General features: G+C 36.4%; 1 protein-coding gene and 2 pseudogenes across 2 annotated transcripts; all 3 read right to left on the bottom strand.

Annotated features, from left to right (window-relative positions):
* Positions 1 to 534: 534 nt before the first annotated feature.
* On the bottom strand, positions 535 to 1,533 carry LOC143601031 (syntaxin-121 pseudogene; annotated as a pseudogene).
* Positions 1,534 to 3,442: 1,909 nt separating this feature from the next.
* Positions 3,443 to 4,882, bottom strand: LOC143601028 (protein SEEDLING LETHAL 1, chloroplastic-like). The gene is made up of 2 exons (XM_077078542.1): positions 4,709 to 4,882; positions 3,443 to 4,339 (listed from the first exon to the last, which is right to left on the bottom strand). The coding sequence occupies exons 1-2, from the start codon at positions 4,880 to 4,882 to the stop codon at positions 3,443 to 3,445; spliced, it is 1,071 nt and encodes a 356-aa protein (XP_076934657.1).
* Positions 4,883 to 10,572: 5,690 nt separating this feature from the next.
* LOC143601030 (uncharacterized) lies at positions 10,573 to 22,248 on the bottom strand (annotated as a pseudogene). The gene is made up of 27 exons (XR_013147581.1): positions 22,058 to 22,248; positions 21,333 to 21,427; positions 18,530 to 18,629; positions 18,107 to 18,211; positions 17,874 to 18,036; positions 17,653 to 17,773; positions 17,485 to 17,547; positions 17,296 to 17,376; positions 17,118 to 17,212; positions 16,882 to 17,032; positions 16,718 to 16,804; positions 16,497 to 16,616; positions 16,292 to 16,420; positions 16,040 to 16,137; positions 15,825 to 15,948; positions 15,337 to 15,444; positions 14,552 to 14,693; positions 14,270 to 14,374; positions 13,873 to 13,958; positions 13,531 to 13,713; positions 13,079 to 13,189; positions 12,825 to 12,990; positions 12,586 to 12,744; positions 12,281 to 12,514; positions 12,082 to 12,210; positions 11,871 to 11,986; positions 10,573 to 11,198 (listed from the first exon to the last, which is right to left on the bottom strand). The product of XR_013147581.1 is annotated as an uncharacterized LOC143601030 (transcript).

The following is a 22,248-nucleotide window of genomic DNA, read 5'->3' as shown; positions in this document are numbered from 1 at the left end:
TTGTCTTGATGTTGATGCTCTAAACCTTTTTAGATAACGTACACATGAATTCACATGCATCATTGGCAATTTGGCAACAAAAGCTACAATTTACATCATATTTCAACTTATACTACAAAGAAAAATTTAAAAACAATATGGTCCTTCTAAGTTCTAATAGCTTTTATACTTTTGTAAGCTTTTAATATGTTTTTAGCAACTCTTACACGCGTAATCTACTCTTAATATATAGCAAGATTCGAACCCTCAACTTCTAAAAGAGAACAAAAAGAACCGTGTAATCGTATAACACATATGGACATCATTATATACCATTAAGCTAAATATAAATGCTAAGCCTTAACATGGTCAAGAGTTTGGATGGGTTTGGGATGAGGGATGAGATGTGAATGCTCGGTTTAATACTCAAAAACTCCAAAGTTATAATACCCAAATAATAAACACAGTATCAATCCTCAGTAAATACAATAATAAAGAAAACAATATACCACTGGTAACGATGAACAAACGAACGGGATGCGAATGCGAATCATCCTACACTGGGGGAGGCGGCGCTAACGCCGCAGGCCTAGGATCATTATTCCCACCACTGCCACCCCCACTGCTGCCATTATCCCAAGGCCGAAGCGAAAGAACAATAATAAGAACAACAATCAAAAGCAAAGTAATCCCGAAACACGCCCATTTCCTAGTATTCTTCTGATGCTTCCGAGCCACCTGCAAGTGCGCAGTCCCACGGTTCACAAACGAGCTAGCGCGGTTCACCTGGTTCTCAATATCATCCAACTGCTCCCCTTGACTCTCCACAAGCACAGCCATATCCATGAACACCTGATGCAGCTCTTTCAAGTTCCGTTCAATCTCCTTAACGGCGTCGTGTCGTTCCTGGATCTCGAGTATTGTATCCATCACTTGTCCTCTTCCTTGCTCCTGAATCGCCTTTTGCAAAAACGTCTCGCTTTGACCGGTGGATATCAGCTTATCCACCGTTGACTCGTCCGGATTCTCGCCGGTGACGGTGAAGTACCGCCGCTGGACCGTCTCACGGTACTCCGACGCCATTTTGTTGCGTAAGTCGTTGAACGAGTTCATCGAATCGGATAGTTTCTTACGTAAGCCGTTGACGACGGAGGTTCGAGTCCGATCGGACGAGCTGCCCGGTCCGCATCCAGGTAAGCTGCGGTTCGCGGCGTTTGACCGGTCTAGGGCTTCTAGTTTGACTTTCACGAACTTCGCCTTTTTCAATGACGTGGCGACGTCGTTGTCCATTTTAGATCTCAAGTCCTTGACGGACTTGGCGTTGTGGAGAGTTTTGCTGTGCTCGTGTGACGATTGGAGCTGGTTGTGTAGGGTTTCGAGTGCTCGAAGCTCGTCCTTAATCGCCTCCACGTCTTCGAAGAACTTGTCGAGGTTAACGCCGCCGGTGGACGGCGGATTGCCGGTCATCTCGATGGTGCTGTTGTGGTGGCGTGACGGCGGCGAGTTCTCCTCGCTGCGGAAGCGAGAGAAGGAGCCGGAGAATAGATCGTTCATTTTGTTGTGAATACCTTCAGATTCAGAGGTTGAATCAGTATAGGATGAGGAGATGAGGTAGGTATAGGTGTTGAATGGCTGCGTAGAGAGGCAGGTATGATTGTTCAACTGAAGAAAAGGTCAACGACGAAGAAACAGGTGGGAAGTTGCTTCATGGTGGACCAGAAACAGACGTTGCGTAAATTTAAACCTGCGTGTTAGAAGAATCTATTACTATTATTTTAATTTTAAATTTCCTTTATAGTTAATAATTAGACTACTGTACTCTCTAAATTTAAAAAAGTCTTGTTATCCTATTTTGGTCGGATTATGTTGTCTTAACCGGTCATACGCTGACTTTTAAAGTTTGGCTTGGGCGTTCCACTGGAAAACCATACTGCCGGGCTTCCACGTGACAGTCGTTGTGCCATCACAAGAGCATAACCCTCTCGCGTAAACACGGTGGGACGAAAACACGGATGAGCTCGAGGTTCAAACTAGCAACCTTTGCATAAGGCCTAGTTCAAATCCTTAATTGCCAATATCCACCCAAAATGACACAAGTGAGAATCGAAGTTGAGTCTTCGTTGGGAAACCTAAGGCTCCTACCACTAGGCCATATGTTAGGGATTATTTTAATTTTAACTTGTAATAATTATATACTTTTTGTGCTTAATAAGTAAATTTTAATTAGTTTTGTATAATTGATAGAAGATTGGGTTAATAATAAATGATAATATTTGTAAGTAGGTAAGAGAATTGAATTCCTACATTTTAATCGCAATCTAATCTAATCATGATAATATTACATTACCGTGATATATCAATGTTTCCATTGGTTGTTATGTTGGGTCATTAACCGTTGTTGCCTTTGCCGGGGCCTACTTAGGGCGCTGAAAAGGTAGGGTCTTACATCTACCAAGAAGATAACAGAAGCTTCCGCAGGCTAACCCACACCACTACGTGGAACAGTAGTCGGCACCAAGTACGAATGTACATGTCGGCGACGGAAGTCCAACCTCACGCCAAACATTCCCTGACATTCCAGGAACATTGTTCTCAAAGATCTTCCTAGGAATTATGCAAAAGGGAAGTATCTAGCTAAAAAGGACTTCCAGCCAATAAGACGCCGACAACGCATCATCAATAGTACTATACATATTACAAATGTCGTCATCAGTCAGCTACTTTGTTCACCAACTCTCATTGGACACGTGCAAGCCTCCAGATTGGCGGATTTTCTGACATGACAAGCGACTCATACCTTCTCTCCTTCCATCCGGCTATAAATACCTCTCCCTCCACCTCCAACGATAAAGGGATCTTCATTTTTACGCGAAAATACTCTCTAGTACTCCGCGATCACTTGTGCTTTATTCATATTCGGTCTTCCATACTGATTCTCACGCCGGATGGTGGTTACGATAAGACCCCCCCCCCCAATCTCCTCGTAACGAGCTCACGGTGTTCTGTTTTGCAGGTGTACCACTCTAGTCAGCTAGATTATACTCTATCCCCCATGGGAAAGACTAACCTTAACCTAAGGACTAAGTGATTAGACAGAGTGTTAAACTAGTGTTTCGCATGGTCATTTTGATAACTTCTTTGGTTGTTGGATGCATTGGTCACTGACTGGGCCATGGGTGATCCTATCAGTTCTGGAGGGCAATCTCACTCTTTTAACAGAAAATGAACTATAGCTCTTAAGAACAATAATAAGCATCGTTTTAATTTGTTAAAAACAAAATAAATGAAATTTAAGGGAAAACTTAATAGTAGTTGCATAAATTCCCATTTAAAAAGAATTCGATCTATAATTCCAATCCAAACCTATAATAACAACTTCCCAAAATATTCCAAACTTCATAATATATATATACACAAAACGATAACAATGAGGTACAACAACAATCAAAACACATCCACAACATCAATGATAATCACTATGCTTAAACTTCCAAAACGGCGAATTTCTCACCGGCAAGGAAGAATCACAACACAGCTCCAGCCGCTCCATAAACCGCTTCTCACTAGATCGCAGCATTGCAGGCAATGGCAAACACACCCCTTTTTCCACACACTGAAGGTGCCTCCGTTTAATCCGATCCTCTAAACTAAACGAAAAATACTGTGGAAACTCGACCAACTCCTTCAAATCCCGCCCCATTTCCACCACAAAGTAGTTAAACTTCGGTTCAAGATTGTTTTTTATACTGTAACAGAACAAAGACGGGAACCGCCTGAAAATCAAGATTGTGTCGTCATACGATATTCCTATGTTGTCGTTAAAGTATTCGATGCGTGGGATGAGTTTGTCTTCAACCGAGCAAGATAAGAGGTGGGCGTGTTTGTTAATTTCTGAAATACCTATAGTGCCCTGGAGGAAGTATAGGGTAGGGCGGAGGCGGGTTTTGACGTCAGAGGTGAGGAGGCGTGGGCGGCGGTGGATGACGTGGCGGAGGTGGTGAGTGCTAACGTGGCATTCACGGTGAAGGAATGTGACGGTGGCGATGATGGATGGGAGTGGGAGGGTGAGGATTTCGGGGGTTAGGTTGATGGGGCGGTTGAGTGTGGGCGGGGAGAGGTTGATGGTGGTGGAGAGGAAGGCGATGGCCGATTTAATGTGGGGTAGAGGGGTGGAGATGAGGGGTGGGTGGGTGGTGAGGAGGGGGACGAGGTCGATACCGAAGGAGTCGAGGTAGAGAAGTTTTTCTTGGAGGTCGATTGTGGCAGAGACAGGCGGTGGTGGGGCAGGTTTAGGGGAGATTAATGTGGTTTTGGTGGGGGGAGGGTTGTATGCAAATCCTTTGGTCTTGAATTCTTCCACCTGGGTTAAGATATATTCATTTGTGTTATAAGTGTCTGTATTTAACCCGTACCTATGACCGAAGCTAATGTATACGTAAATCAACCATCATGTTTTGCATTATGATTTTTAGCTGCTGGTAATATGCAGAAATATAGGATGAATTAAGTCATTAACACTTACCAGCTGTCCAAAATCAATTAACCAAACTTAATAACTAAAGAACTGGAAAAGCAAAATTAGGGTTTCAGATGCTAATGGAATCATAATTCAGTAACTTCCAACACGCAATTTCAATTCAATTGCACTCGACACATAACCAATTCGATTTCCAGAGTAAACGGCAATGATTATTAGGGCAAAAGTGAAACAAATTGGGGAAAACCAAACCTTCTTTAGGTGAATTGCAGCTCTATTGGGCGGTAGAGTTGGAGTAGGAGTCGGAGTTGAGGCGGCGGACGGTCGTTTACACCTGACGGCGGCGCAACGTATGGGAATGATGTATGGTTTGGAAGAAGTTGAATCGAAGAGGTGGCTGAGAGGTAGAGATGACGGGACTTCCATTGCTGGTTAGGTTGGTTACTTTGTTAGCCAGAACATCATCAAGAGGTCTACAACTCAAAAGGGTAAAATTGTAACAAGAAACCAGACCCGAATGAACCCGATAACCAAATAACCCGAATCGAATGTACCCAACCCGATCAAACTCCTAACCCGGACCCGAAAAGAAACAATCGGGTCGGTATTTGGGTTGAAATATCCCAAATCGCGTTAACCTGAGCAACCCAAATAAACCAAATAGTTAGGTTTGATGTATTATAAGTATAGGGTGACCAAAGGTCTCGTGCTTTCAAGTATTGGTTGCTGCATGCGTATAGTCTGTATATCATTAATTGTTAGTTATGGCAAGCTATATTCATTCCATTCACAATTTAATTTAACAAAACCCGAAATCTCCATTGCTTATATGTATTGATCGGTGGTTCTTCTTTTCCATTCCACAATCCACAACCGCACATCACACATCCACAACCACACATCACACTGATAGCATCGTACAAATCCATGAAGCACTCCTACTACGCTCTAACTTGGTTCAGTCAAATCTATTTCAAGATAACACTTTAAATCTTATTAGATTAATCTAGTCTGATCTCTATTTCAAGGTAGCACTTTAAATCTTATTATAGATTAATCTAGTCTAATCTTTGATTTTGTGTTTTCTACAATAGAATTAAAAACGGAGGAGCAAACTTGAAAGTATTTTTACAACCGTCACAATAAAGAGTGAAGACCGTTTAGAAGTTTATTTTTATCATCTTTTTTCTTGTTAATTTTATGTTTTAAACATTTTATTTCTACAAAGTTTTTGGAATTATGAAGGTTTTGGATTTTGTTATAGTTGAATATGGTTGTATGTTGAAATTTACTTGATTGTGGTTTCATGAACGTTTGAATTATGGTTTATTTATGATCTTGTTAAAGATGATTTTTTTTAATTTGCTAAACCCGAATTAACCCGATCCGAACAACCCGACCTTATTTAGGTCGGTTTTTGGGTCAATTTGCTTTGAGCTCAAACCTGAATAATCCGAAACCCGAATAAATAACCTGAAGAACACCCCTAGAGTAAATAGCTCGCGATCGAGCTACCGGTGGTGGCATTGACGGGAGTGCTAACCTATTTGGATCCCTTTTTAAGTTAGCAACATGTCTAGTAGTTCATTTTGACAGCTTGAATAACTTGATATCATCCAAAGTAACTTGTTAACTAATTTGAGGTAAACCAAATGAACTAATATGGATAATGAATCCGACACACCTGCGATGATGGTTGTGTTGTCAATGATGTGAGCGGAAGCAAGCAAATGAGAAGCACATGAATGAATAACTTATGTGTTTTGTAATGGCTTTTACAGTCATAGAGCTCCCTAGGTTGTCTTCAATTGAGGCAAACCAAATGAACTAATATACAATTTATTTTGTCCAAGTCAACCTATATTTTGTATAAAGCGTCATGATTGCCACTTAGGATATATGTGATGGGTTCAAGCTCACTGCTACTTCACCCACCAAGGACATGGAACACCGCCCCTCTAGCGTGTCATTGGGACGTTTTGTATAATCTGGTGAAAGTTGTCACAAGCGTTGGACTTGTTTGTATGTTGAATTAGTTTTATCAGTCACAAACATCCACCTCACTATACTCTTAAAAAAAAGATAAAAGATAACTTTAGTAAGACCATTATACACTTTAATGAATGTAACATTCTTGGCTATGTGATGGTGACATGGCAACATTTTTAACACTTGAAACAAAAATACTGAAAATTTTTTCAAAAATACATGAAGAAAGTTCAGTATTTTGGTTTATTGTTCATCAAAGTCAGTCTTGGAGTTAAAGTGGAAACCTCCCAGGATTCACTAACATAAAAATAATACTTTCTAGTATGATTTCAACATGTCACACCAAATTGTATATCTATATCCGTGACATACGTGAATAAACTGTATATCTATTTCATGTATCACAAATATCTTGAAATATACAAACCCGACTTATTGTCTAAAAAGGAGATAGATACATGAAAAGTTATGTGCATAAAAAATCCACTATATAAATCGAAAAAGGTTAACGAAAAAAAAAAGTTGATCATGATCGTATGGCAATTTGTAAGATACAAAACATGTTTTCTTTCTAATGGTTATAACTGTAAAAGGGTGCAATGCAGTGATGCATCCTAAATGGCTAAAATATCTGAATTATTCAAAATCAACCAACCAATCATCAAGAGACACCTCATTGCAATTCAAATGAACCCGAAAAGTAAAGGATGGTGCTTCCGATTGTTAAAATATCAATTCAAATAGGTTTTATATGTAAATTTACACTTATTGTATGATTAGTATTGTACAGGTTTATATTGTTAAACTTGGATTAAAGGACTAAAAGTGTGATATGCTAAGGATTAAAGATGATGAAGGGCTTAACAACCTGGTGTATAAAAGGATGCTTCTCTCACCTCGAGAGATGGATCGTAATCACTTTCAGTTTTCTTTCAGTTTTGTCTAATCTTCAATCAAAGGAGAATCTATTGAACACTGCTTCAATCTTGTAATGTTTTACTTCTTTGTTGTTTCTTTTTATTAGTTTTGTGATAATTAGTAGATTGAATCTTGTATCTTTTTTTGTTTTTGTTGATGTTTTCTCCTCAAATTTTATCACCGATTTACCCAAACCCAATTTCCAACCCTTATTCTTTGGCTTCCACATTGGGTTCACGAACCCAATTTTGCAACGCTATTTGATGCGTATGCGGCGGTATTTCTGAAGTACCCGATTGCTCTACCTGAAGGTGGCCCATGCACCATAAGGGTAAAGTTGACTTCTAAAATCTTTTTAGAAAGGTAATTATTTTCCGCAAAATCTATTATTGATTATAACTTAAAAAATATATGATTCAATTAATTAAAACCTTCGGGGAATTTTAATTTATTGATTCTGTATGGGTGGTTTAATATTAGTCGATCCTTTAGCCACCGAGTATGCAGCCAAAACAGTTGAAAGTGAAATTTATTTTTATAATGCAGATGCCCTCAAGTTAGTGTATTTTATTATAGGAGGAAACATTAAAAAACATATATATTGTTATGAGAGGAATAAGAATGTTTGGGATTGAGTTTGAAAATGTTTATTTGTTTATTGGCTTTTTCAAAAAACCATTTTGAAAAGCCATGATTTTGGGCTTTTAGAAAACTGCTTTTTAATCCTTTCAAAAAACTAAAACAAGAAAGATTTTTGTAATCGTCAAACACATTTAATTTATTTGCCTTTTTAAAAACACAAATAAGCCAATAAGCATTTTTTAAACTCAATCCCAAACATGCTCTAAGACTTCTTTGACTTCTTTATATTGTTGTAGTTAGTTGTGGGTTAATAAGAGAATATTTTTCAAGTATATCTTTATGTGAATAAACTTAAATACCATGACTTAAAAAGGGATTTAAAGACTTTATATTGTTGTAGTTAGTTGTGGGTTAATACGAGAATATTTTTCAATTCAAGTATATCTTGTTTCATTATGTGAATAAACTTAAATACCATGACTTAAAAGGGATTTAAAGATAGGTTTATATGAAAGGTTGTTATGAATTAAGTGATTCAACATTTATGAAACATTTATGAATGAAGTAATTACCATTTCATTGACATGTTTGGTTACTATCTGGGAATGAAACGAATTATTAGTCTTTATTTTTTTATAAGTTAAAAAAGCTGAAATAAAATAAAAATGGTAGTGAGTGGCGGCGGGATGGTGGTGGTGGGCAGCGGTAGCGATGGGTCGCGAGTAGTAATGGTGGTGGGAGGCGGTGGCGATGGGCCAGAGCCAGGAGCGATTGTTGGTGGTGGCAGGTGGTGCTAATAGTGGGGGTGGTGGCGGTGACGATGGTGGGCGGTGGTGATGATGGCGGGAGCGATGGTTGGTGGTGGCGGTGGTGAGCGGCGCTGGTAGGTGGTGGTGGGTGGTGGCAGCGGAGGTGGGTGGTGGTGGTGACGGGCGGCGGAGGAGGGTGGTGGTGGCCGGTGGCGGAGGCGGTGGTGGGTGGTGGCGGGCGGTGGAGGCGGTGGTAGGTGGTGGCTGGTGGTGGAGGCAGTGGTGGTGGGTGGTGAGAGGGCAATGAGTAATGGTGATGGGAGGGTGGTGGAGGTGACATGGTATGAAAGTGGGATGGATTTAAAAAAAAAAAACAAAGAGGGTGGATGGAATGAATTTGTGGTGTTTTAGGAGTAACGGAATGGACATAGTAATGGGTGTTTCCATTCCATTGACCAACCAAACACATTTTTTTTCATTCCATCATAATGGACTATTTCATTCCGCCTCTCATTTATGCATACCAAACGCTACCTAAATATATAGAGTTTTTGGAGGAGGGTCACACATTTCACAATTTTCTTAATACTTAACACTTTGAATAAAATAACAAAGAAATAGAAAGACAATCTAGTGTAACTAATCAATCTACAACAAATTAGCGATTAAAGACTTTGTCGTAAATATTCAAGCACATTGGTTTGATACCCCATCTAGTAAACCTCAAAGACCTCTACTCGTCTCTATCGTATAGTCGCGTATTTAAGGACACTTGTTATAGCCACGCGATATCATTTCGAAGGCATGTGTGTAGAACAACTTTTTCAGTAAACATGTGTGTGGACTGTGGAGTCTTTTTTAATGGATCCTTTTGTCATTTGGTTATCACGTTCTCTTTGAATTGTCGTGGTAGCTAACAATGAATAGTCCTAAAGCTTGAAAGTGAGTATGATTTGTGGGATTTCATTTACTTCCATCTTCATAACAATCTTTTGATGTTTTTGTTACATTTTTCAAATTTCACAAACACAACGTTTTTATGTTCGACTCTAGTCTCGCATTAGCTTAGAAGGTCAACTTATTATTTCCCTATGATGATTGTCCTTCATTGAAGGACATAAAACTTGTTTCAAGTAAACTTGGTAAGTTGCTTGAGCAGACCTACACAAGTGAGCTTTTGCAAACTTAACAATTTATATGCTCACACTATTAATTAAATCAACTAAGAATGATGTTTTCAGGAAAGCTGACCAGCGATCTTGCTTATTTGACGATGAGATTGCGACTATAACCTTTCTCAGTTCAGAACAAAACATCGATGCTAGCTTATTTACATTTACTAAGTTTTCTAAATGTAAATTCTACATCATGAAATTAGTTAAAGTTGTTTTCTCGGATAGAAGTATAACACATTTATTTGCTCCTATTCCCCCTACTTGATAATAACATAACATGTTTCTCTAACATATACCTTACGAACATATATAATATAAATTTATACAAGAGAAAAAAAATTAACTCAAAACAATATCGAGTTAGCAACCCTAATATAATCTGTTCAGTATTGTTTGCAAGCAAAGCAGGGGCCTAAGTACCACGAAACTCTTACCCGAAAGAAAGCAAAAGTATTTGGCCAGGTACTACACCAACGTTTTAGACACTAACTTGTGCAACATCATTCACCGACAACGAATGCAGCTTATTAGGAGAAAAAGGCCATTTATCAAACTTATATGAAATACACAATACATTAAAGATGAACTTGAAACACTTGTCTATGGTCATTTAGTCAGCAACAAGCAGATTTTGATTTAAAAAAAAAGAAAGAAAAAAAAACTCATAACTGACAATACAAATAAACTATGAATCATAATCCCATTGTTCTTATTAACTTGTGAACAAAAATTAATCTCCATTTTCCATCAATCTCCCCTATTGTTCAATAATCACATTTGTAACAACAAAATTTACAACTTAACCCCTACACGAAATCCCGCTTAATTTCACTAAACAAAAAACCTCATTCCTCACGCAATATGGTCAAATAAAACGGACGCCCGTAACACACCCCTTCTTTCTCCCAAGAATCATCCGAGTCTAAAAGATTCCAATTTAATGTATAGTTAGAAAGATCATACGTACCGGGAGCAAAAGTCGTGACCAAAAGAGAAATTTCAGTGCTGGCGTTGGGTTCAAGCTTGACCCGGGTTGTACTTGAGCCGGACCAAATGAAAGGCGGGACCGACTCCAGTGTGACGAGTTTTCTGGTACAGGTTGTTTCGTCCACAATAGGTGGAGTTGACATATCGTGCCAACCGAGTTTGTTCCCTGATGGGGAACCACCAGGTGGCGAGTCAAATGTGTTGATACGAACCGAAGCAACAAAACATGAAGAGTTATGAATTGTCATTTTGAGCTTTGTTTCACAGAAGGAGTTGGAGAAGTTATTGTAGTTGGCCCGTGGCCCGTCCAGTAACCACCATATTGGTCTCTTTGTTGAAACACTGCAAAACGGGATAGTTAGATACTTAGATATAACAACTTCGTATCATTTATGCTTTATCTTTGGTTTAGACAGAAAAAACAAATGGGTCAACGGGTTGAATGTTGCGCAAAGCCCATTTTTAATGCATACGACGTTTCCTAAACCCTTTAAAGGTTAAATAGGGGTGAGCATCAGTCGGTTTTGGATTAAATCTTAACCAAATGGAAAGCCGAAAAATTCAGGTGAGTTTTTGAAAACCGTTTTTTTTTAGTTTTTACCATCTGGACATAAATTTTTAGGCCAAAAAAATGGTAAAAAATAATGAATTTGAGCCTAAATCTTTTTGTTAAGTATATTAACTAATTGATTATTATACATTTGGGCTAAAATATTTTGAAAACACTAATTATTACATTCTTATAAATAACATAAAATTCAACATAAAAAAGAAAATTCCATAAATTCAGTTCAGCTCAGTTTTTTCGATTTTAAATATACATAAAACTGAAACCGAATCGAGAGTTCGGTTATTACAAAAAAAACAATAATAAAATAAAACCAAACCTGCTTTTTGTTTGGGTTCCACTATTTTGGTTCGGTTTTTTTGGTTAAGGAATGATTTTTTCGGTTTCTGTAGAGCTTTTTGAGCCTTGGGCTTTAGGAAATATAAGAAATGTATAAGTAGACTTGCCTGCAATGACATGCATGGTGGGAAAAGATTTGTGGAGGGGTAGGAACATCAGAAGGGACTTTTTCACTTTCCTCCATTCTGGATATCAACATGAAGTCAACTGTGCTTTGACTTTCCTGGCCAAAGGTGAAAAGGGTATTCTGTCAGATGATAATACGAACCAAACAAAAACTTAATACCCTTTTGTAACATATAAATATTGTTATTCAACCTGATGTGATGACTTCTGATGCAACCGCTCATAATGATGAAAATTAACAAGTGGTGCGCGTTGCGTATCAAAAAGCGCTTCACTGCGGCCACTACCCAACCAAACATCGGTTTCTGTTGTCTTCACATTCTGCATCGAATAATAATATTAGTCATAGACAATAATTAGGAAATAAATATTTAGCTTCTTGTGGACCCACCTTGAGTTTAAGAAAGCATGAAAGAGCTTGACCAGGTACTAAGTTTCCCGTAGGGAAAATGTGATCGATCGACTCAATTAAAGATATTTGCCACTCATTCCCAACAGATGACAGTTGGTGAAGTTTAAAATTTCTCAAACTTGTTCGATTAATAACATCCATTCGCACAACATATTCTTGTAACTTAGAAGAACACGGGTTGATGTAAAATGACACGTCTAAAGATGGTAGCACCTGTAAACCATTAAGTTTTTCAAAAAACATATACATACACATTAATTTTTCAAAAATGTTTCTTAAGTTACCTCTAACATATGATGTGTACGTAAAGTGCGATATCGCATAGCAGTAGATTGGTCATCAATTTCATAATATATTGTGAGGTACAACGACATGTTGCCAGGTGTCGCAGCCCGAAACCAAAGTGGCAAAATAAAGGGAGTTTCCTTATGGATTATTGTGTCCTGCAAATGAAGGGGGAATAAAATAAGTGGTTATCATTAAAACTATATTATGTCAAGATCAACAGTAGACTTTTGCTGACATTGGGGAAATGGAATACGGTTTCTGATTGTCTAGTGGCGTCAAGATCTGCATCTTTATGTGTACGAGATTCTTTCTTTTCCAGACAAGATGGAAAATCCACTATCTGTCACTTCGGGATTTCCTATGTTTAGAAACCTAGGATGACTAATCTTCATCTTTAAATTCTGTTGAGATGCATAAGCCATTCAAAAATTAAAATGTTAAGATTAACATATAAACCGGGTAAACATAGTTGCTAATATTCAAGCATACCTTCACAGAAATCTCTGATGAGTTTTTCAGTTCAAGTGATAAACGGTGTAAATTTCCAGCATAAACAGTACTAGGCAGGTTATTAATAACACCCTCAAGTCTGGGTAGGCTCTGAAAGAAAATGAATAATTAGAAAAAAGTTATAAATGATTAAAGAAAAGAAAAGAAAAATACAATATATATATACATATATATATAGGGTTTGGATCAAATACAAATGAAATTAACGTGCTAATTGTGAGAATCAAGTAGAGTATTTATGTATACAAGTAGAGTAATTATGTAATCACATCATAGAGTAATTACATAATTACTCTATGATGTGATTACATAATTACTCTACTTGTATACATAAATACTCTACTTGATTCTCACAATTAGCACGTTAATTTCATTTGTACGTTAACCTTCCTCTCTCTCTCTCTATATATATATATATCATAGGACTGAACCTTGATAACCACAAACTCGAGTTTATTGGTGTTCTGCTTAGCTTTCCTTTTCTGTTTAGAAATTCGTTTCATTATCAAGTCGGAATCGAACGTGTAAAAGCCGGCCATTGAATCAGACAGTTTCCAACTCACACCAGTCACTCTCAGTAGACCTTCTTTTCTAGGAATAACACTTAACTGAGCCTGAAATTAATATCGCAAATATTACAAAATACATATAAGCTATCAACCATATATAACTAAAGGATTGAACAAAATGTCAACTGTTGTTGCATGCATATCTATAAACAATAAATAAGTGACCAATATTTAAAATAACAGACTGTAAAACTGTCAACTCACCACTGTCGTGGCACCACCTTCCAATGTTATGTCAACTTCAGATAATGTAAAAAGAGATGTGTCATGAACTTTTGAAGTGTTTGCATCTGACCAATGAAACAATCATCAATTTTTGAAGAGTGTGTAAGGGATAAAAAATATCATTCTATAGTGTGGGTCAAAGCAATCCAGGCCAAGTTGGGTTGACCTGCAAACACTTTATTTCCATATTTTTTCAATAAAATTACAAACACATTAAATATTATTAAAAAAACAGTGTCAATACAACAATATTTAAACCTTGTATACAAATTCAGAAGATTGCATGCTTAACAAGGGTCTTTTGTTGACTTTCAGCTTGTTTGACCCATTTGACCCGTTCCCAGTTTAGTCAAACTTTTTTGGTTTTATAACATACCAGGCGGTGTCTCATTTTCCGAATACTCGCACATTAGGGTGACTTTGTAAATGGGAATAGATAATTGAAGAGGGTTTCTGAATGAAATTTCCACCTTAAGTGCCTCTGCAAATAAAAGAAAAATAAATGTTAGAAAACGTTGCAAGTTTGGTCCGATTCAAAACAGAGATTATTACCAGTGGCTTATATCAATGGATTTTATATGAATCATTATTCATTGTATATTACACGAGATTATTTTAACCATATATTACAACAGCTAAGTGCAGTCCACCATCATACCTCCTGCCACACAGACATTTGATTGTTTAAGCTTAGCTGGTAGAAGCTTTGACTGTACATCCAACCATGTAGTCTTGGCATTAGATAAAGATGGAACCATCTCTTCTTCCAAAGACTGCCAAACACTTTCTTTAACGCTGACCTGGCATGAACGACAGCAGAACATAAACAACTCCACTCAAATCCAACAAAAAATATACACCAGCTAAACTGCCAAACACTTTCTTTGATGCATGTTGACTATTGACTATAGTTTTATATTCCATGAAACAAACAAGCTATTGATTTTGATGAAATTTGAGTATAATTTAATTCCAAAAAAAAAAGCATTTTAATGATTATGTTTTGATCTTTATCAATATGTTTCTCAAAATAACTTCCATTTTGTTATTTCTAATATACTACTAAACAGTACAATACTTCAAATTACTTCAATAATAATTTATCAAACGAGAACCTTAAAAAACTTGTGCAACCAAATTTGATGCTTTTTAGAACTTCTATTTAGAACCAAGTACCAAATATCCAAGTCATTATAACTGTCTCATCAGCAAGTTGAATAACATGCATTAACATGGCTCTTTAAGTTATGCAAAAAAAAGGTCTTTTTTCAAGTACGACAATGTTTCTGCAAGGACAACAGTTGTTCCAAAAATATATCTATATTATACCCTTAATAACAATATAAATTATCTAATTCATTCATCCACAAACAGATAAAACAAAATATCATATCGAAATGATAACATGGTTATGTAAGAAACATAGAGTGTGATTTAACTTACAGCAGCATGTGATCCATAAGTTCGATGATCTTCAGAAACAATGCTAAGGGAAGAGATATTGACAATCGGCAACTGAAGTCGGGAAATATTGTATGTTTTTCCTGTTTTCTACATCAAATATAACAGGAAAACAAAAATATATTAAGCTGTGGATAAACTGCTAAAAGGTAAGAACACAAATCAATCAACAATGCTAATGATAAGGTTTGATATGCTCTAGATTGGATTTAGAGAAGATAATAGGGATAAAAAGGAAGAACGATAGTATTAATGAAAACGTATAGAAAGATTACAATAGATTCCTGGGCCTAGCCCTCTCTCACCGCATACGCAGGAGCCATGGCAATGCCATTCTAAACATAAACCTACTCTCCCTCCCTATTAGCTAATAATACCTATTTATAGAATTATAACTTGCACTTGACCCCCTCCTAAAATAGACAAATGGCATTTAGACTATAACTCAAGCATGATTCCTATCAGCTAACCTGTAAAATCTGGAAAAAATCCTTCATAAATAACTCCTGCGTTGCCATCGATTGATGGCTACAAGCCAAAATTTCCAACATATGTTTCATGGCGACATCAAACCTTCCAAGAAAAGCATACCATCTGTAAAAGTGTTATTAAAAACTTTAGCTCATTTTATCTAAATTTTAATAAGCGCATCATAATACATTTTTGCAGATCCTTTAGAACTCACTTTCCTATCTGGAAATGAACATGATCATGAATATGGCTCCATGTTGTTCCTTTGAACACAGACAGCGCGTTTCTGTATGCACGAATTGCGTGTTTTATCTGATTTAAGAAGGCGGAAATGTTAGAGAAAACGAAGAATGAACTTATTATGCTTATGTGGTCGTACTAAGTGTGCTATGTATAATAAAAACATTATACATGCTATGAAAATAAACTATTAACTAAGAATTATAATTCATTGAAATTAAATTACCTGATCACACTTCTTGTACAGGTCACCAGAAAGAATGAGATGAAATCCATACTTCCTTAACATGGATGGTTTGGCTAGAAGGTAGCAGTAAGATGCTTGCCCAAGCATTACAGCTGTATGAAGTGGTTCCTGAAAAAAAATGCCCTTTTTACTGAAAAAATACCACATATATAACATGTATTCACAAAAGAGAAGTGACCATTACCTCACCAGAGATACGAAAGTAAACACCAGCAGCATCTTTATACTGACCACTAGTCTTCAACATTTCAACCCACCAAAGAGCACAACGAGTAGCATTTCCCTTGCCTGATGTCCCAATTCGCTGAATAAGAGTACACTTTGTAAATACATAATAAATGCATCTAAATAAGTGATACAACAACAAATTAACAAAATATGTGTGTAAAGAAGTCGTAGACGCACTAAATACGTGCTAAACGCGTTTTCCATGCAATACTCGGCATCCTTTTTTGACTGATTCAACATGAAGTATGTCAATCCCATCATTTCCTGAAAGAAACGAAGGATTAAAGCATGCAGACAGTTGTAGTCTAACCTTAATGCATGAACGCTTGTTTAATAGTTACCTGTACACCAGCATATCGTTTCCATGCTTTGTCAAGCTTGTAATCAGTAGATAACAGGCGGTAATTTGATAAAGCGAGTTCATAATCTCGTAACATGAATGCATAATCACCCAAAACCCTTATTTGAGATTCAATGGAATTAAAAGTGTACCTTCAAATATCATTAGAAAAAGTATATTAGAACAGGAGTTTTAGACCGTTTAAGGTAAAAGGTAAAACACACACGCCAAACATACATGCCAACACTTTGAACCTCTGGGGTATCCTCTTTCCCTTTTCTCCACCATAAATTCTTTATTTGGTTTCTAAAACCTTTTCTTGTTGCAGAGACCTACAACAACAGCATACAAAGGTAAGATGATCTGATATTCAAAGTTAAGAATGAAACTAATTTTGTGTAGAAATATATATAACCTGCTGATTTAGAACACGGATTCTTTGCTCCATGTTAGGAATTATGTCTTTGGATGATAGATCACGAACAAAAACCTTCAACTGGTGCAATTGATAGGAAGTTAGAGAGAGTTCATATAACAAATACAAATAGTACTAAACCATAAAGGAAACAGGTAGCATTTAAAATAAAAAAATAGCAAAAAAAACCTCATCCACATCCTCGTTGTTAAGTAAACAGCCAAGATGTTGACCAAGTGAAGCATCTGACACCTGCCAAAGAACGCAACACATTCACAATCCCTTATCAATAAAAAATTCCAAACTCATAATCTATGAGAACATGTAAACACATTGCATTATTAGAAATGCGCTTACATAAGGATCCCATGGATTCGGTTTATGATCAACTAATTGACCTTGGGAGGAGTTAATGCAAAGTAAACGACACTCGTTTGACCCAAATGTTTTTCTCATTTCCGCCAATATCTTAGTTGCTCTGAATCACATGCAATTAAAAAAAGAACAGCAAATCTTATGATTTGATAGATGTATTAGTAAACAGGCAACCCAATACTGGCATTAAGGACTGAGGATACCTCTCTGGGGATCCATCTTGGTTATCATGGACCAAAATATAATATTTTGGAATCTTTGGATCCATTGCACCATCATTAAAAAGTGGGGGCAACTGGTTTGTGTTAAAAAGATCCCTGAACTTGCTGATAGGGTCCTCATCATTTGATGAAACAACCAAAAGGCCTGCACATTCATTATAAATTAAGCCATATTAATTATAAACTAAGCTCAAAATTGCATTCTTAGAACTTACCTGCAACAGGATGATCAAAAGCTTCATGATCTGAGAAGGATACACTGCGTACAAGCTCTTTATTGAAATATTGAAACCATGTTGGTACAAACTCAGGTTCAGAAGCTGCAAAGATAAGTAAATAAATAATTCAAAAAAAAATAATAAGTACAACCTCTTAGCTAAAGTTGCTCAACATGACAATCTAGTTTAGTTCCTTGCATTTTAGCAGTAATAAACATTTTTTTGCCTTTTAGCAAATTTTCCTTCTTGTATGTAACAACAATTACCAACTCTAAAAGATTTCCTGTTACTTACATATTAAAGCAAGTTCATAGACTAATTTTAATATACAACAACTGAACAAAAGAATCACCTTTGAAAAAAAAAATGAGCTGTCAGTACAATTTCACATGGTTTAATTAGAACAGTGAAAGCACTTACAGGTGGACATAGTTTCAATAGGTGATGGATCTAAGTACAATTCAGAATCTTCATTGTTTCCTGCATCAGCAATAACCTGTTCTAACCGCTCCTTCGTAACCTACTTGAGTTTAAAAAAAAAATTCTAAGAGAGAACTGTTTGAAGGTTAACCAAATAAGTTGCAAATGCATGCATTTAAATATCGACATTTGCAAACAGATACTTAAGGATATTTCTTTCAAGCCATTATGTGTTAATTTAGCTTTCTGCAACTCCATGTGAGTGCGTGCATATATGTTAAAGAACTAGATTGGTGTGGTATTACTATTTTGAAGTTTTCAAGAGCTAGTGTACTTAGTTGTGTACCCTAGCTCTTTAAATTATAGCATGTTGTACCACTATTAAACCTAAAGTTGAGGTTACAATGCTTTGACATATTTCCCCAACCACGGGTATAGGAACTATAATGAATTTATATCTAGTCTAGAGGTGTAAAACTGTTTATATGATGACACCAACATTCTCTGAAAGTTTTTGAGCCACTTATTGATCTCCCTTGATTTCATTACTGGTTTACCAAAATCCAAGGGGTATAAGGTGGTTCTAGCATTGATAAAGAAAGTGGCACTGATCCCTTAATCGGCCAATCAGCAGGCCCAAAAAAATGAAATGTATACACTGTAAAGAGATATTAAATTATTAAGAATGTGAGGAAGTTATTATGATTCAGGATAGAGAAGGAATAATATATGTAAATATGTGTAACCTTTACATATAACCTTACAAACCTCTTCAGTCCATTAAAAGTGAACGTCAGTCAGTATCTAAATTTCACATTGTAACTCAATCAGTTAGCATAGCCAACTATCCTATAAGAAAGAGATATGTATTTTGGGAACATAGTCACATACTTCACTAGCAAGGCCGTGTATTTTGTATTGGATCATTTTGTACCCAATCGAAATCGTCGGCGTTCCCAATCGCTATGAAATCGCGAATTGGGTTGACAGGATCGTCTTCCTAATCAATTCAACTATAGTATTCCAATTAAGTGGTTAGGCGTTCCCGATTTCAATTGCAATTGGTCCGATCAATATGGCGTATGTACTAGTGTAGATTTGTTAGCATCGCTTTCAGTTTAATCAATCCAATCAATTTGGCGATTTTTTTGTTAGGAACTCAATACACGATCAACACAGCAAATCAATTAAAAGCAATAGAATCAATTTATTTTTTGAGCGATTTATAATACATATACATCTCGATCAATTTACAGCAATGAAATCAGTTCATATTTTTGACCAATTTTAGAGCAATTTATATTATATCTAGATACATCTCGGCTCTACTCTTCTTCAATCTCAAAATTCATATTCAATTTCAATGTTTAATGACATTTGGCAAAAAGAAATACCACAAGCGATACCAGTGAAACATATGTTTTCTTTTTATGTTTTGTTCTTGATTAAAATTTGGATTTTGGTATTTGGATTTTGAAATTGGTAATTTCTATTCTATGTTATGATAATTTGAATGTTAGAATTTGGTAAATTATGTTTGGAATTGGGAACATCAAACCGAACTCTATGGTATAGCGTACCGGTTCGTACCGAAATGAAGCTAACCCCTGCGTACCAAAAACGCCCCAACTAGCGAATCGCGTTCCCGTTCCTCGTTCCCGTACCGGAGCGAACCACGATTTAGGTGACTATGTTTGGAAACTTAATTGTTTAGCTTCCGTAATTGTTCTCATTGTAAGTCAATCACTTACATGGCCAACTATCCTTCTTATGTTATGTCTAATCTGTAATCAGTTGTCCTTTATCTCTTCTTGGTTCTTATTTACTCACATAAATCTAACCACCATATTGCTACCTTATTGAAGTCCTCTTAAAACTCTCCTAGTCTCTTTAGTATAAAATAATCATCAAATCATAGTTTCATACATAAATATGTGGTAACCTTTACGTATAACCTTACAAACCTCTTCAGTCCATTAAAATGAAAATTAGTCGGTATCTAAATCTTTACATACTGAAGGCATCATAATTGTATTAAGCTTTTGGATTGCTTCTCTTAACTGTAATATTCACTATCAACATTGGATGCTTTATGCACTGTGACATCATAATTTTGGATTGTTAACCTTTTGTTCTCAATTGTGATATTTTCTGTCAACATTGGCTGCTTTGTGCATGGGCACTAGCCACTAAAACTCAAGCATATACTCAGTAATCATATGATGATCTAATAATGATAATCGATAGAATTAAATCACTTTCCTTGGCATGTAAGCACATTGCTCCTAGAATATGATATTAGGATGCAACATCGCAGCATAATATAATACTATTAAGATAATCTAACAAAGTCCCCGAGGTTGATAAAGAGAGAGGAAACATAAATGTTAGATCAATTCATACAGCTTAAATGACTGGCAAAAGTATCATTCATTACCATTTAACAATGTTAAATTTGATGAAATAATAAGCTACAACAATGCGAACTTGATAAGTACCATTAATTACTATTAAAAAATACTAAATTTGAATAAATAATAAGGTAGGCATATTTTCCTATTAGCTATGGATATAGATGAAAGCCTATTTAGACACCATCAAACAAAATTTTACACTTGTTCCATTAGTAAAAGGTGCTTTAAGTTGTCCCTCATAATTTACAAATAACGGTCAGAACTAGAACTAGACTGATTATTGTAGATACTTCATATTATCAATAGGAGTGATATCTGTAAACTTCAATCTAAAAGACTGTATTGTAACTGTAACAGGATAGCATTTTTTTAAACAGATAAATTCATACGTCAATGTTTGGTTGTCGAATATCCGATGCATAGAACATTCGTAACTTGAACTTCTGCAGCCTGTAAGGTTGGTCACTTGCTGTACGAACAGGGACTGTAAAACAACAAAAAGTATAGACTAAGGACACTATCACCTAACCTGTTTAATAACAGTTTTTATAATCGCGTGTAAAAACAAACAGGCTAAATCTGAACTCTTGAGTCTTGAAGTACATGAACGTGAACATATGAATTACTCCAAATATATCCAAAATTACTCCTCTATCCGATAACAGAAAGCCGACAGTTAACTCACTAACCAATCTTCTAACTAACTTAAATGCTTTTTTGCTCAAGTTTGAATAATCTAGAATTACATTAGAAAACCTAATAACAGATTGTTTACAATTCGAAGTTCTTCGGTTCTTCCTATGCGCTATCAATAACTAAATTCGTATAACAAAGACCACATCAAAACCGATATTCAAGTGAAGCAGTAAGATCAATTAACAAATGTCATAGCATACAGTATAATCCAGATCAATTCAGCTACACTAACTACATAATCTGTACTCCGCCTTATCCTAATTTTAACCTAACTCCTTCGTTAACTGAGAAACCCTAGAATTCAACCGAAATGAGACTAAACAATCGATCATCCACGCTCTATGTGAAACAGCATACTTCATACACGGCATACAATCACAGAACAATAAATTGAATCAAAGTGTGTGTGTGAATTCACCGTCGATATTGTTGAATGCGCAGAACGGAGTGAGCATTTGGACGAAGGAGAGTCCGTTTTTGAGGCATCGTTGTTCGACTAGAGGCGTGGGGAGAACCATGACCACCGGCGTGATCTCGTCCAGTAGCAATTTTCTGAGAGAATAAGACGCCGGATCCGCCATGGAACGAGTCAACTCAGTTAACACTTTC

This window comes from Bidens hawaiensis, unplaced genomic scaffold (genome assembly GCF_021521415.1).
Source record: "Bidens hawaiensis isolate Kalapana, Puna unplaced genomic scaffold, B.hawaiensis_p1.1 tig00055218_1, whole genome shotgun sequence".
NCBI classification, from domain to species: Eukaryota; Viridiplantae; Streptophyta; class Magnoliopsida; order Asterales; family Asteraceae; genus Bidens; species Bidens hawaiensis.
This window is presented reverse-complemented; position numbering and strand designations above follow the sequence as displayed.